Below are 17,792 nucleotides of genomic sequence, written 5' to 3'. Positions count from 1 at the left end.
GTCCCCGGGCTGGTCACTTATTTAAAACCCAATTTTTGACCCGAAATTTTTTTGTTTTTTTTGTGTTAAACCGAAAAAAGGTGTGATATTGGGTTTGAAAGTTCGGAAAGGGGGGTTTTTCGAGCCCAAATTGGATTTTGACGAACAAAATTTTCAACTTTTACAAATTAACCTGTTAACTTTTTAATGCAAATTAATATATGAAAAGGGTATTGTTTTATTTAAAACATTAAAACCAAATTTTTATTAAAAAACAAAAACCCATTCAGCTATAAAAACATGTTTTTTAAAAAAAAAATTTCCGGGGGTTTTTGGCTTTTTGGCCCCACCCCCCCCTTTTAATATTTTTTTTTAAAAAGAAATTTTTTTTTTTGGGCCCCCCTTTTTTTCCAAAAATTTCCTTTTGGGTTTTTTGGTAAAATGGTTTTATTTTTGGGGCCAAGTATTTTAGCATAAAAGGTAAAAACCCTTTAAAAAACTTACCTTTGAAATGACTTTGGGGAAAAGAAATTTTAAAACCTATCGGGGCCCATTTTTTTAAAATTTTAATCATTTTAATGCCCCCCCAAAATTTTGGCCGGGCCTTTGCTTTTATAGTTCCCAACTTAATTTTTTTTGGGGTTACATTATTGCATGGTTTGGTCCCCTATACTAAAAATTTTCTTCTAAAACAGTATTTTTTTTTAAAATTTTTTCCTTTAAATTTTTAAGTGGATTTTTTGGTTTTCCCAGGGGGGGGTCAAAACTTAAATTTTTTTTTCCCCTTTTTTTCCAAAAAAAAAAAAATTTTTGAAAAAAATTTTAATTTTTTTTTAACCCCCCCTTTTTCCCATGCTAGCCTTCAATCATTGACTGACATCTTTCATATTTGTTTATACCTTGGTTGGTCCTCCAACTTTTAGTGTAGTTTAATGTCTCTTGGATGAAGGTCAAGGACACTGGTGCTAAAAAGATGCAGTTAGAGGAGTTAAGTAGCCTTAGTGATATGTTTTATTTTATTGTAAATCTTTGGTAAATGAATTTCAGGCCTATTTGTATTTTAAGAATTGAGAGAGGAATTATATATTTAAGCAAAATCTTCTGAAATGGTTAAGGCTGATTGTGTTTTCTTGCTAAAAACTTAATACATGTACATGTCCTACAGCATCAACCTGCTTCATTTTACATATCACATAAATCTGAACTGTGAAACAATTATTGCTTATGTCACTGTATTTTTGCATGGTTTATCATTAACTTTTACTTTCACATAGAGTTATATAGCAAATTTAAATGTTTTTTAATTTTCTATACAAAAATAAAAAGGCCTTTAGGTTTAAACATTTAAAATGTGGGAAATTTTTTGTGGGGCCTTTCCAAAAAATTTTCAAACAAATTTTTGCCCCTTTTGGGGCCCAAAAATTTATAAGCAGTATCTGTTTAAAAATTGCTATGTACTTTTTGGGGTTTTTCAATAATTTTTTTTTTAAAACCCTTTAAAAAAAATTGTTGTTCCCTTTAAAAGTAGGGTTTTTTTTTTTTCAGGTAAATTTTTTGTAATGGGGATAAAGCCTCGTTCCCTTGGAAAATGACATTGTCATCAATTATCGGACTTTAAAATCTTTTTAAAAGTTTTGTATATTTTTACAAATTTTTGTTAATTTAAAATACAAGGGTTTTAAAAAAAAAAAAATATTTATGTTTTTTTTAAAAAATCAATTAATTTTTTTTAAACCCCCTGACACAAAGAGTGGGTTTATTTGGTTTTAGTAAACCAGCTTTTCTGGGCCCCCCATCCATTGTCCTCCAGTTGCAGCATTGACCTTCACCAACATTGAAATTTTATGTCCCGGTCCAAAAAAAAATTGGGGGGGGGCCCTTTTTCCCAAAAAAGGGGGGGAAGGTTTAAAATTCCCAAATTTGGGAAAAATTTTTTTTAAAAAATTTTTTTTGTAAAAAAAACCTTAAGTTACGGGAAAAAAAAAATATTTTTAGGGTTTTTTAAAATTTGGGCCCTTTTCCAAGCTAAAAAAAATGTTTTAAAATTTTTTCCCTTTTCCCGAAAATCTTTTAAAAGTCATGGAATTTAGGCTTTTGGGTAAAAAATGGCCCTGTCCAAGGGATCACTTTTTTACATTAGAAAAAAAAAACCCTTGGAAAATGTTCATGAAAGAGTTAAAATTAATTTGATGCATGACTTGACAACCTTTACCTAGTTCAAGAAAAGTCATAGCCTAAGAGTTAAAAGTTACATTTAATAAATTTCTTAAAAAAAGAAATAGCGACATTTCATTAATAAATTGGGTTTTATATCGACTCCAAACAACAAAATGAGTTTTATAAGCATAAAAAATGGACAACCTCATTGTGGCGAAATCGGAAGTACAATATCTGTTTGCATGAGAAACTCCGCCTTCAGATCATCCGTACATCAATATTCAATCAATAAACATGACTATAAGTAGCAGTCCTAATTTAACGGTATATTTCCGCATTGTAACGGGTGTTTTCATTCAAATTAAATCTTTTTTTATAAGATGATTACTTTTTACTGAACCTAAGGCCTAGTGCACCGTGAAGTTAAACGGTTAAAATGTGTTTGCACACGAATATCTCATATTTGTTGTGTTCCGGATAGCAGCTATAACACTGTGACGTAGCGCATACACAAGCTGATTATAATCTTCATTTGCATGTTAAAATTCGTATACGAACTTTAGTGTTACCGTGGGGTTTTCCGTTTAAAATCCTTATTTATGAACAATTTGTTGAGATTTACAACAAGACTGTTAAAAAGGTTAATGAATCTGTAGAATGCTTGGTTTTTAGGCCGATGGCATAAATATTTTTACATATTTATTTAATGTAGCTTTAAAGTTATAGTCCAGGGCGGTCACTTTGTCTTTTAAAATTAAATTGCCTCTACTAAGTAATAGAGATTTTTTTATTGACTTAATTTTTTGATATTTCAATAGTATATAATTATTAACTTTATTTTGACCTCTAATTTTCTGAGGTTAAAAGCCTTAGAATTGTAACCTTGGCTTTCCTCATTGACCAATCATATATGAATAGACTGATCTCCTTGCCATTAGTGATATAGGTACAGTGGGCTGTGCATATAATTATACCCTTATGTGAAATTTAAGGGCACTGGTATTCATTTTTGGCAGTTATTCTTCAAGGGGCCACTATAGCTAGAAATAGATTATGCTTTGAAATGACTTCTTCTCAAGTAACAAGTGAAAATATCACTGACAAACATAAGCATCCTTGTATAAAAGACCCAACCTGACATGATGGACTTTTTCTTTTAGAGTTATGAAAAATAAGGTATATTAAAATAGTCACTTACATAAACCAGACATCCAGAAGAGGCCACTTTTAACCATTTGTCTCTCTCCTTGTGGGTTTTAATCCCACCAGGGTCTTTTGATTAAGCTATTACACTAGCTAAGCATACAGTTTGTGGTTCTACGTAGTGCCTGAAATAATGCAAAGACGCCAAAGAGAGCATCTTTTGTCTTCCTCTAGCACTTAAGCAGGAAAGTTGACCTGAAGTGATGCTTAGAAAGCTTCTGAAATCTTCCTTCACCAATACAAGCTGGAAGGTCGCCTTGTAATCTGAAATAATGCATAGAGGGCACATGAGGTCATCAGTCACCAATAACCAATACAGCTGGAAAGTTGCCATATAACCTGAAATAATGACTAGAGGGCATATTAGGCCTTGAGTCACCAATAACCAATAAAGCTGGGAAAGTTGCCATATAAACTGAAATAATGCATGAGGGCACATGAGATCTTCAGTCACCAATAAAGTTTGGAAAGTTGCCAAATAACCTGAAATAATGCATGAGGGCACATGAGATCTTCAGTCACCAATAACCAATAAAGCTGAGAAAGTTGCCAAATAACCTGAAATAATGCATGAGGGCACATGAGATCTTCAGTCACCAATAACCAATAAAGCTGGGAAAGTTGCCATATAACCTGAAATAATGCATGAGGGCATTGGGGCACATGATATTTTCAGCCACCAATAGCCAATAAAGCTGGGAAAGTTGCCAAATAACCTGAAATAATGCATGAGAGCATTGGGGCACATGAGATCTTCAGCCACCAATAACCAATAAAGCTGGGAAAGTTGCCAAATAACCTGAAATAATGCATGAGGGCATTGGGCATTGCGATATAACCTGAAATCATGCACAGAGGGCACATGAGGTCTTCAAATACCAATAACCAATAAAGCTTGAAAATTTGCCATATAACCTGATAAGCATGGAAGTGCATATATTAAGTTTTTGCCAGCCAGTAAAACATAGAACATTCCCACAGTTATCTCAGAATAAATGTAACATTTCAACTGACTCTGTGTCAGTTTTATGATGGGCAATTTTCCCAAGAATCTTTTAAATATTGATAAAAGCAATAGAAAGTATCATTTGTATGTTAAAAAAAACTTTAGTATGAATATTTATATGATGAATAAAAATATTTGTTTCTAGAATAATTTATTATCTGCTATATATAGATATGTAATATCGGATTGTGTATCAACAACATCTGTTGTAATGTACACAATGCTATTCACAGAATTATTTATAGTTTTGCATACCTTCCATAATGGACCAATCCATATTGAATAAAATGTGAAGTCCCTATAATTGATGCAAACCAGGTCATAATTTCTATCAAGTCTCCCTCAATTAAGATATTGAAATATCAAATCAGATAATATATCACCTCATTCATGGAGTGTGTTTCCTGGTGTTTTTTCATCCTTGTTAAAGCGGGCAATGTATTCTTTTTGTGATGACATAATTTTAGTGCACAAAGAAAATTAGATTAAACATGTGCATGCATTTTTGACCTATTTATCTATTGTGTTTTAAACAGGGCACACTCTTGACTGAATTTAGCTGGCAAATTGGAAGAGTTTATTTTAGAAAAAGTTATTAATGCATACTTGATAGATTTAATAATTAATTTGTCAGTGGCTAGAAGAAAATGATTACAAAATATTGGTCATTCCCATTGAAAATAAAAACATGTAAATAATAATGGATTATAGTGACATTATTATGAAATTGGTAAGGGCATACATGTTTTTTTGCACTCCCTGACCTATAGCAGTATTAAATCTGATTTGATTACAGGTAAACTTGCTCAAAACTGATAACATCATAAGATCTTAACACCTTTCTTGAAGTTTATACAGAATTTTTTTTAACTCGATTATTTAAGAAGCTTATGTTTATAGACACACTCTAAAATCTGTTCCTGGAACCAATTTTTTCTACTCTATTTTGCCTAAAGTTTTGAGTATTGACCAGCAATAAATCTTTGTTACTTTTTATATTGGCCAAACCCAATCATATGCTACAAAAAAATGGCCTCTTAAAGGGCAAAAAATATGCATGTTTTCCCATTGTCTACAGGATATCTATTTCAGTAAGGCCTTTTTTCTGTAACTGAGCTAGCCTTGTTATTTTCATGGGTTCAAAGTTATGAAATGACCAGATATTGGCAGTTAAAGTCTTGTCTTGAACCAACTATATTAAGATACATAGCTTATAACAAGGTGAGCAATTTCGGGCAAAAATGGCTCTAGTTAAAAGTTCCTATCTCTGTTTGAGTACAACTAAATTACAATGTATTACTAAAATCAATTTGGCTTCTTTTCTCCTTTTTTTACATAAAATTATATATCTTTAAGGGATAGGAATTGATTCACATTAATTTCAAGCAGATATTTGCCAATGTTTAAGACAATTCATGAAGTTTCTATACCTGTAAATTGTGTGTTACAAAATTCACAAATTCTGATCTTAAAACAAGAAAAGAAAAGAAAAGAAAAGAAAAAAGAGCTTTAAATTTATTCAGGGTTTATTGACTTCATGCTGTTGACTTATTAATACACTTAAACAGAGTGTCCCAGTCATTGACTTAAAGTGAGAAAGTTATTCACTTTAGATAAAATAATATCAAACAATGACCTTTAAACTGCCAGTTTGACTTCAGTTGTCCTTCTGTCTAAATTTCAGATCACTTTTCTGACATGCATGTCCTGTTTATAAGTCGATTTGACACGAACAATGCCCTCTAGTAGTTGATGTGATGATTATATAAACTTATAGCTATTGGCTTCTCCAAGTAATACGAATCTTTTATCTGGTGCAATAGAAACAATACAAATACCATATGTTGTATAACGGTATTGATTTTTGAAACTCCTGTTTTAGCTTACTGTACAGAAACTAGGATAAAATATTTAAAAACGATTTTGGTCAGATTTTTATTTTATAATCAACAAGATATTTTTTTAAATCACTTACATAGTGAGTGATATTTATGGGACAGCGGTGACAACTAGATTTGTTTACTGTGAGCGAGTAACTTTGTTTCTTAATGTATTAAACTTTTAAAAAAAAGATGCATCAATCTTGATTAGTAGTTCCACTAATGATAGTGTGTAAGAACCATAACTCTGTCTCCTTTGTATCTTGGATCATGTCCCTTTATTGAAAAAATTAATTATCAATATTAAAGGGTGTTATGTTAATATGTATAAAAAAATATTCAGAAGTACATATTATCACATACCCATGCTGCTTTTGCGACTCTGTAAAAATGGTATTGCATGGCCGTGCATACATTTTGACGTGACGTATACAATCATAGTTTAAAGACACGCTAAATGTTAGCATTACACTATAGGCACATCAATGAAAAATGAGTCTTTTTCACTTTAAACAGTATGTGATATATTTATCAATACTGTTTAAAGTGAAATTTTAAGACTCATTTTCCATATATTAAATTTGTGCAAGTTCATTACTGAATTTATTGAACTCTTTGAATAAATGATATCATGCTGGCCAGAGGCTCGCTTCATGTTATTTTATTCAACTCATTTAATAAATTTAGTATTGAACTTACACTCATTCAATGCCTTCTATTTATGAAAGAAGGCACAATTGCAAAATTTAAAATTTCTAATTCTTATTTTGAATTATCTCCCAATTTGCTCTTTTTTTCCATGTTATCTATATTTAAATGTTTTATTTTCCAGAAAAAAATGTGATAAAGTTGTAGATCAGTGTATACATAGAGGATATTAAATGAGTGTAGTTTAATACTAAATTTATTGAACGAGTTGAATAAAATCATATTATGCGAGCCTCTAGCGAGCATAATATTGTTTTATTCAACGAGTTCAATAAATTTAGTATTGAATCTACATGAATATAATATTCTATTTATCACATATATAAAATAAGAACAGTAAACTGTTAAAATGAGTAATTTTTCAATGACGCGCCTATAGTGTAACGCTAACACAAGCGCGCTTTAACGCTATGTTTCTATATAGCGCAAATGACGTCACGTCAAAGTGTTATTACACTAGTGTAATATCGTTTTTATTAAATAGAGGATATTTGTTTAGTTCAGTGTAAGATCGGAATATATTTCACCGAGTGAGCACCAAAAGGTATATTTCACGAGTGGCGCAGCCACGAGTGAAATATGAACTTTTGGTGTTCACAAGGTGAAATATATTTCGATCTTACACTAAACTAAACAAATTTTCTTTTTATTGTATGCAAAGAAACGTTTTAAAAAGACATTAAACCTAATACTGAATTAAAAGCGCGCCAAATAATAATACAACGTGACGTCATTTACGACGTCACGTCATTAAGTTGGTACCAAGTTCTGTGCACGCTGGTATTTCACTGAAACAACGTAAGGGGCTTAAATTCAAAACAGTGAAATTATCAAAGTGGTAATTTCAGTGTTTCAAACAGTGAAATTACCAGTTTTATATCACTGATATATTTCTATAAACCACCGAAAAGCATGTAATAAATGGCTTTATTACACTCCTGTGCCACGTTTTATGTGATAATGTATAATTATAATCTGTTATTTTATTGCAGACATTGTTCAGTGTACACTTTGATGACCCGTCCTGGGACCAGCATCTGTCATCTCTTAAACCATTGGTAAGTTTTTATCTGTTAAACTTGGTGCAGTTTTAAACTATGATATATCTGGTTAGTTCAACCTCTGTTACAGACTTTTAAATTACTTTCCTCTTATGGGTTTTAATCTCCCCAGAGATTTTGAAGAAGCTATCCAGCAAGCTTGTGGAAGGTCAGTGAGTTTTCTCAGGTGATGACTTTCGTCACTCATGTACTGACTTGCCACTCAGGTGTTGACTTTAGCCACTCAGGTGTTGACTTTTGCCACTCAGGTGTTTACTTTTGCCACTCAGGTGTTTACTTTTGCCACTCAGGTGCTGACTTTTGCCACTCAGGTGTTTACTTTTGCCACTCAGGTGATGACTTTCGTCACTCATGTGCTGACTTTTGCCACTCAGGTGTTGACTTTTGCCACTCAGGTGTTTACTTTTGCCACTCAGGTGCTGACTTTTGCCACTCAGGTGTTTACTTTTGCCACTCAGGTGATGACTTTTGCCACTCAGGTGTTTACTTTTGCCACTCAGGTGTTTACTTTTGCCACTCAGGTGCTGACTTTTGCCACTCAGGTGTTGACTTTTGCCACTCAGGTGTTGACTTTAGCCACTCAGGTGTTGACTTTTGCCACTCAGGTGTTGACTTTAGCCACGCAGGTGTTAAACTGGCCACTCATGTACTGACTTGCCACTCAGGTGTTGACTTTAGCCACTCAGGTGTTAACTGGCCACTCATGTACTGACTTGCCACTCAGGTGTTGACTTTAGCCACTCAGGTGTTGACTTTTGCCACTCATGTACTGACTTGCCACTCAGGTGTTGACTTTTGCCACTCAGTGTACTGACTTGCCACTCAGGTGCTGACTTTTGCCACTCATGTACTGACTTGCCACTCAGGTGTTGACTTTTGCCACTCAGGTGATGACTTTTGCCACTCAGGTGCTGACTTTTGCCACTCAGGTGTTTACTTTTGCCACTCAGGTGTTTACTTTTGCCACTCAGGTGCTGACTTTTGCCACTCAGGTGCTGACTTTTACCTATAAATGGGTGCCATATGACTTACAAAAAATAGATTGAAAAGATCCCAAAAATTGCAAACTATGTTGTAATATACATGTATAATAAGTGTGAAAAGGGATATTTAGAAATTATATACAGTATTTGTAGAAAGTCTGGCTTGTAATTTGTTTCCACTGGATTTTGTTTATGAGTAAATGAAGAGAGAGATTTACAGTTGAAGAGAAGAAAAATTTGAAATTTTGATATAATTTGTTAAAGATTAAAAGTGTTTGAATTAACATTTTATACAGTAATTGTGAATGAACATCCTTTGTTATAAATCTTAAATGCAAATTTGTCTTGAATATATCTAAGTTAATTAAACACATTGTATGATGACACTAGTCATGTAATGTAGGTTATTAATATAATAATGTAGGTGAATTTCGTTCATAAAGGTTAAAGTGGTTTATTTTTAGATGGGAATGAAACTGTTTTCATCATGGATATACATTTGTAAAAATAAGGAGTTTAGATTATGAATGTCATATTTAACACTCACAGCAAAATGTTATTTCATAATAACCTCTGAACAGAGACTATTTAAAATTAGTTTCAACATATTTATTTTAGCTTGATTGTGATAAAAGTGTAAAGCTGTTTTAATTCACCATTGAGTCACCTTCATGGTAGTAACCACCTCTTAATAGAGATCACTTGTAATTGGAAACCACTCATGAAATTTATTTGAAAAATACCTCTTTAACAGAAAACAACTGTCATTTTTACCACTCATGAATTCTTTTCAAGAAAAAAATACCTCTACAAAGAAACTACCTGTTATTCATGACTAAAAAAATTGATATTTTAAAAATGACTTAATGACCATCTGCCTTTTGTATTCATGAACTTTATTTGAAGAATATTTTTAAGCAGAAAACAAGTGTTAAATCAACCTCTCATGAAGTTTCCATTAAAAAGAAACCACCTGAAATTAATGACTACCTTTGTAGACAATATATTATATTGTTAAAAACCACTCATGAATTTTATTTTTATAAACTTCTCGAAAGAGATCACATGTTGTTATAAGCCACTCCACAATCATGTTGTTTTAAACCACTCACAAATTCTATTTTAACATACCTCTCAACAGAGACCATATGTTGTTATAAAGCACTCATGAATTCTGTGTAAACATACCTTTAAACATGGTACCTCTCAACAGAGACAATATGTTGTTATAAAGCACTTATGAATTCTATGTAAACATACTTTTAAACATGGAACACATGTTGTTATAAACCACTCATGAATTTTATTGTAGCATACCCCTCAACAGAGGCCATATGCTTTTATAAACCACTTATGAATTCTGTTATAATTTTCCTGTCAACAATGATCATGTGTTTTTACAAACCACTCATGAATTCTATTTAACACAACTCTCAATAGAGACCATATATTGCATTAAACCACTCATGAATTCTATTTAACATAACTCACAACGACCAAATTATGATAAAAAACAACTCATGAATACTATTTTAATATTTCTCAACAGAGTTGTTACTAACCAGTCATGTATTCTATTTTAGTATACATCTCAATGGAGACCACCTGTTGTTATAAACCACTCATGAATTCTAATTTTAGCATATCTCTATACAGAGACCATAATTATGTTTTATTACTATACAGAGACCATATGTTTTATTAAAAAACTCATGAATTCTATTTTAACATCCCTTTCAACAGAGACCATTTGTTGTATTAAACCACTTATGAATTTTATTGTAACATATCTTTAAACAGAGATCACAATGTCAGAAATAACCACTTATGCATTTTCTTTAAAATATACTTAAATATATAAATGAAATCATCTGTCATTCAAAGTTGATCAAGAATTTTATTTTGAAATTTCTTCTTAATAGAATCCATTCATTTGTCGCCAGCCATATTATTGTCTTTATTATATATTCATTTTTCCTTCTTTTAAAGGTGACACATATCAGTCATGCATGTTACATGTAACTGTTATAACAGGAATAATTTATTTCTCCGCCTATCCAAGTAATTATGGCATTTACTATGCAGAGGTGTGATCAGGATGTGATGTTGTTATAAGCCATTATGCAAACTTCGTGCACTACTAACATCAGTACACTTCATATCAAACATCAGTGCAACAGTGGTACATTTGAATGGTAAATCTATGTCAAACGCAGGTCATTCAAGTGCTCAGTGGTGCACTGAAGGTGAATAGTGTTCAAGCAATGTAATATATAGATGAAAAAAGAAGAAAATGTCTGGGGAGTAGATTATGGAAAGAAACAAATAATTGATTTTTGATAGTACAGCCTGTACAAGCAGAGCGTTCACTATATGAGAAGGGGAGTTTGTTGTTAACAAAGTATATCATTGCAAATGTTTACCCTTAGGTTGCTGGTATCCTAAGTGACTAGCATTTGCCAGCAACTAGTACAGAGCCTGGTCAGCCTGCATGTCCATGTAGTCTGAACAGGCTCTATACTGTCGGCTGACTTATTTAAAATTAACATCTTGATATCCCCCAAATTGGTAATGGACTGTTTCAAAAATGAAAGCTTATCATGCTTAGAATGTTATCTATGTCTCTATAGTCAAAGTACAGGAAAGTAAAATTCCATCAGAGTTACAGCATTGTGTTGTACTATGTTGTACTATGTACTATTCACCTTTGGTCAAAGTACAGTAAAGTACAATGCAGTTTTCATACATTGTTTTGTACTCTGCTAAGGCTTGGTCAAAGTACAGTAAAGTACAATGAAATTATTATAATGTAGAAGTTATTCACTATCTAAAAGTACAATTTCTATATTAGTTCCTTAAATATTTGTTTTTTAGAAGTTGGAATATGGGTCAGAATATTTATTTTTTTACAATTCCAATAACTTATATGAACTTGCCTATCCCTCACTCTGGATAATACATAAATCATCATTACGGACATTTCAAAGTAATTTTTAGTTTTGACTGAATAGCAAACAGTGCAGTTTGTGATAAGATAACACCAATGTGCCAGCTGATTTTGGTCTACACACTGGTGGCACAGTAGGTATATTTGGCAGGGTTAAGGGATAAAACTATATGAGCAAAAGTGCCAATCAATGCCACTAGTTAAAGTATGGACCAGCATATACACCGCCTTGGTACGCCAATTATAAAGAACCTCCAGAACCTGGCGAAAGTGGGTTTTTCCCATCTGATCCCAATGTTATGACCCATATTTTACACCAATTTTTTTTTTGAATTTAACATTATGAAAGCTTGCATGTGCAACTGATGTATATATTTGATAATCTTTGTACTTTCATATTTTGTGTGTTTGTAAATACATGTAAATGATTTAAGTATATTTTTTAATGGAAACTAAGATTTCTTTTCAAAAGAATGGCTCCTTATTCCATTTAAGTGACATGTCCAATCTGTGACCCACAAACAGAATCTTGGAAAAAAAACTGTAACAGAAATCTCTTAGTATTAAATATGGCTTCCTCAGGTAAAGGTCACATTTAATCATTCAAAATAACTCTGTAAATGGAAGCTGGAAAAATCTATTTATAGAAAAGATTAACTTAAATGAAGATATTTGTTCAATTATTTTCCGACTTTTCTTGAAATTCTATGGAAACTGTTGAATTTACACATATATTTGTTAAAGTCAATAATTGAAAAAAAACAGTGTATCTTGACAATTAGAATGATTGCCTGGTTTTGTGATAGTGACGAGTTTATGTGAACAGAGGGTGTGCTGCATCACTTACAACTCTTGTTTATCTCTGAACTTTTTGAACAGGTCTTGACATCATTACTTTTAGGCAGCTTTAATGACTTCTGTACTCCTGTATTCTACTAAGATACTCTACTTTTGATATCCTTGCCATTGTTCAGAATATACCCCCCACCCCCCAGCAGGAAAAAGAAAATGAACTGTTCTCTTGCTGTTGACATATAATTATGGTGTTCATCCCATTCAATTTGAAGTTTCTCCAAACTGAGGCTACATATTATGAAACTCTATGTACTGGTAAATTCAGTACAGTATCAGTGCATCATTGTTCTCTATCTAGGTCTGTTTCAGGTCAGTTGAGTACAGATAAGTACACTGCTAGTGTATTACAGTAGACAGTTTAAGGCAATATGGGCTATTTATGAGAAAAGAACTGGGCAAATAGTATTACTGTGTCTTTGTATGTGTGACAGAGGTAAATAAACAATTGATTTTTGTAGGTACAGAAATGTAAAGTGGGTACAGAAATAAAGTTAGCAGAATGATGAATATTGGAGAAAATGACAAATAAATAATAGATTCATCCCATTATTAAAATACGCACTTTTGGAACAGGACTGATTTCTGTAATTGGTGTTAAGTGTAGGTAATGAAATAGTACATTGAGAGTTATTTTGGTTCTGAAAGCTGGAGATAGGTTCTGTATTCTTATTTTATTGTTGATGCATTTGAATCAGATCAGCTTAGTTTGAGAAACTCGTATTTCAAAATTCATGTAAAAATACTGTGTCATGTGAATTAAGGCATGAATTCTCGGTGCAAAAGTGTTATATGTAAGACACTTATTGTCTAACCTTCATCTATATAAACTGTGGTATTATCATATAGTTCTACTTGATATACCCATATGAATTACATTTCCACACCAATTTTTACAGTGAAACCATTGAGTTATTTTTTTGCTCTATTTTTAGAAAAGCATTATTTTCCTCTTGAAACAGCTTTGTAACCTAATTTGCAGAACCCTGAGGATTTAATCACATTTAATATGACATTTAATGTCCCTTTTTGATGTAAAATATTAAATTTCATCAAAATATAATGTAAAATGTTGTTTCAGTGCTTTTATAAATATTTGAAGTGGTAAAAACATCATTAAAAGTTAAACATTTGATGTTAAATTTTGGTTAAAATGGAATTTGTAAAAAGAAATTGATACAGATGCTATGTAAGATAGTAGTATGGGTAAAATAAAAATGATAAATATTAAATCATAACTGTTAGGCCTATATATGGGAATATGGGTATAATGTGATGTAAAAATCATAAAAATGTAAAAAATAAAATTGTCATTTGTTTAATAGAATTATAATACGAGGTAAAAAAATGTTTAATTTTGGTGATTGTAGTGATATGTCATACTGATGATTTAGCCCAACAAATTGTGCGCTTTAGGCCTTTTTATTATATAGACGATGGTCGCCCTTCGTAAAGACAGACATCTATGAAAAATCAAATCGGTCGCTCTTGCAGTCGAAATATTGAGACTAACTGATGATTGTGTCTTGCATATGTACTGTTGCACAGAGTTATTAATAAATGACCAAAGGAGTTTGAAATTCTACCAAAATGTAAGAAATATAGTAAATATGGTATTAAATCAAATTTATGTGTTTATTTATACCAATTACATAATCATATGGGTGGTGTGGGGGTGTCATTTTTAACTATATTTAATTGTCGATATAAACATGAAACACCTGATTGTCAAAGTCCACATCAATAATGTTCTCTTATAATAAATACATTTTGATAAACTACATGTATGTGTATATAGATAGAACTTTTTTCTACTCATAAAGTCCAAAATTGGTTGATGAAGACAGGTTTGAAATCTGTAATAAGTATGCATGAGGTCAATTTGTCTGTTTGATTACATTAGCCAATGTGCCGTTATTTACACATTACGTAAACAAACATGTAACATGTACTATAACTTCTGATTTGCCTTGTCCTCGATATATGTATCAAACAGAATTGTAAATAGCTACCGGTATGTATCATGTATATTCGCAATATGGATTTTACCTTGCCATGCATCAATATGACCGACAAGTATGGCAATGCCTAAACAAGCTGTTACAAAATGGAAAAAACCATTATAATTTTTAGCTCGACTATTCGAAGAATAGGGAGAGCTATTGTAATCACCCGGTCATAGACGTCTGACCGTCAAACTTTGGTTAAATTTTTGCATGCAAGTTGGAATCTCCAAACTACTGACTTGGAACAGGTTAAAACTTGTCTGATCACATTTTGTTCTCTGTGATTATCTAACGTGATGGACAAAGGCCCAACAACTTTCTACAGAAGTTATACCCCTTTTCATACTATCAAGCACTGACAATACATGTAGTGGAGTGTGCTGTCTTACAAAAATAATGTGACAAATACCTCTTTTGTCACATCCTTGGCATATAATTTGTGTTTAGGTCAAGGCAGTGTCTAAGATAATAAAACCCTGTTATAATAAACACATGCTTTTCTATTTTGATTGTATAAGCATGTGTACAAAAGTTTGTTTATGTAAGCTATGGCATTATAGTCTTAATGATACATGTACATTGAATATTCCTTCTGTAGATGAAATTTCAATGTTAGATTGTGTGTAACTTTTACTTTATTCATGAAATGTTATTTAAAGAGGGCTCCCCAAAGAGGTTTTTACAAAAAATTGTCTTCCCCCCTTTGTGCTGTACCATTAATTTTTTTGTGGGTCTAATCAATAACTTTTGCACAAAATTTCAGAGCATTCCCAAATTAATCATTTTAATTGTGCAAATTGACCAAAAAAAAAAGAAAAGTATTTATTAAATCCTTAAAGAGTTTGACAATTTAACAAATATTTTAGTGTTATGAGCTAATCTGAATAAATAATTTCAGAAATTTTTTCCATGTTAGCTACACTTTTATCTAAAATTGCACAGGACATAAAATTTAATTTGGAGCTGTTGTATTGGATATACAGTAAATGTCGCTATTAACAATATTTAGGGGGCCACTGAATTTATATAGGTATATCCGAATATTGTTATATCCGAGAGGCAACCAATTCGAAAACATGAGTTGGGACAGCAGCAACAGCATTGTTTTAAGTGGTATATTGTTATAAGCAATATGTGTATAAGTGGAGTTTACTGTATTATATATATTTCAGGGTTTGACTGTATTAGCAAACACATGTAATTTGGAGACATCATCCTGGTATACACAATTTGCTGATCATGTGGCTAGTGCAGGGCTACAGAATGAAGAAACTGTGGCTGTTGTCAATAGAAGGTGAATATAGACTTTGTGTTTAATTGAACATTCCATCAAATGATTTGAGCCGTGTCATGACAAAACCAACATAATGGGTTTGCGACCAGCATGGATCCAGACCAGCGCGGATGCGCAGTCTGATCAGGATCCATGCTGTTCGCTTACCAACTCTATTACAAGTAGAGAAACTGATAGCGAACAGCATGGATCCTGATCAGACTGCGCAGATGCGCAGGCTGGTCTGGATCCATGCTGGTCGCAAACCCACTATGTTGGTTTTGTCGTGACGCGGCTCATTTCTTATTTGTTTCCTTTTTTTACTTTTATATATGGTATATGGCATATTTTAATTTTGATTCTTATGAAAACTGAGCAATTATTTGAGCCACTCCACAATCTGCTTCCTGGAACTAACTTGTAATAGTTCAGTCTCAATAAAGGCTCTGAATATTTTGTTGACTGCTTTGTTCATTTTCTATGCAAATAAAAACTGGTTCTTCTTGTGTATGAAACATTACTGGTTCCCCTCGGGTGCCTGTTTGCACCAGAAACAATACTGGTTGTACTTGTGTACCTGTTTAAGCCAGGAGCAATGCTGGTTCTTTTAAAGTGCCTAAAAAAGCCTGGACAAAGGGGCGTTAGTTGCTGTGTGGTTAAGGTTGTTGACTTCAAACCATTTGCCCCTCACTGCTTTGGTTTGAATCCCAATTAGATTCTTTCATGTGAAGAACATTACTGAATTTTATTTTCATTTGACAATAATTTGAATACTTTTATTTTTATATTTCCAGATGTATGTGTTCCTTGGCAAGAGAAATTGGCTTTTCTAACAATGCTATGGATATCTTTACTCTCGAAAAAACTCTTGGAATGTACAGACAAGTGGTAAAGTAATTTAACTATTACAGCAGAGTTCATAGCCACAGCTTGAAGTTCTACTCTCTTTTTTTTTCTTAGTTTGTGTTTCTCTACAGTTTGATTGTAGCATCTTTAATTATCCTATTCAATGCTCGCAAAACAAATAAAGAAAAAACAACAACAACTACAAAAACAAACAAAAAACTTGAGAATTTTTATTTCGGATTTTAAGCTGATCGCTCTTTCCTGTTTTCACTAACCTAAATTGTTTCTATGATACTTTTGTATATTATCAAATATTAAAAAAAAAATTATTTCACGCATATTCACAATATGAATTATGAATATATATAAATTAAACTTAATTTTAGCCCAGAGTGTGAACCAGTTGCTTTAAACTACAAGTTAAGTTTTCTCGTAAATAGGTTATCCGATCAATGATAATGTGCGTACGAGATAAATTTAGCTGTATAGGAATTTTCCGTCCTCTCTTACAGTAGTCCTGCATGTAAACATGCATGTAACAGAGAGAGCATTCAACCTGCTAATTAAAAAAACAAATACGTCTAGACAGATTGATTCAGAATACAGTCTTTTAACCCATATTTGTGAACTTCAGTATTCTGTACTTTACCCAACATGTTCATATATTTCTATTTTAGTCTGCCGAGATGACAACTAAGGAAAGATTGCAGCGAGCCAAATCCTTCATTCAGCATAAGATACCGATGCCAAATATGGTGTCTGTGGTCTTACGAGAAAAAATATCTGGTAATAATATGCATGTATGGTACTGGTATAAAACATACTTTAAATGAAAAAAAAAATATTAAAGTTTTTCCTACATTTATAGGTTAACCAATTAAAGTTTCTTTA

The 17,792-nt window shown here is 32.2% G+C and overlaps 1 protein-coding gene across 1 annotated transcript in view; it reads left to right on the top strand.

Annotated features, from left to right (window-relative positions):
- The window catches only part of LOC132758273 (transmembrane protein 94-like), a 47,960-nt gene that overhangs the window by 8,257 nt on the left and 21,911 nt on the right, over positions 1 to 17,792 (top strand). The window contains exons 9-12 of the mRNA XM_060749834.1: positions 7,926 to 7,991; positions 15,955 to 16,076; positions 16,850 to 16,943; positions 17,579 to 17,687. Coding sequence (XP_060605817.1) covers positions 7,926 to 7,991; positions 15,955 to 16,076; positions 16,850 to 16,943; positions 17,579 to 17,687 — 391 coding nt within the window. The remainder of the gene's footprint in view (positions 1 to 7,925; positions 7,992 to 15,954; positions 16,077 to 16,849; positions 16,944 to 17,578; positions 17,688 to 17,792) is intronic.

Source organism: Ruditapes philippinarum, unplaced genomic scaffold, assembly GCF_026571515.1.
Source record: "Ruditapes philippinarum isolate M1 unplaced genomic scaffold, ASM2657151v2 ctg2122_1_1_1_1, whole genome shotgun sequence".
Taxonomy (NCBI): domain Eukaryota; kingdom Metazoa; phylum Mollusca; class Bivalvia; order Venerida; family Veneridae; genus Ruditapes; species Ruditapes philippinarum.
The sequence above is the reverse complement of the archived record's forward strand: the minus strand, read 5'-3'. Positions and strand labels throughout refer to the sequence as shown.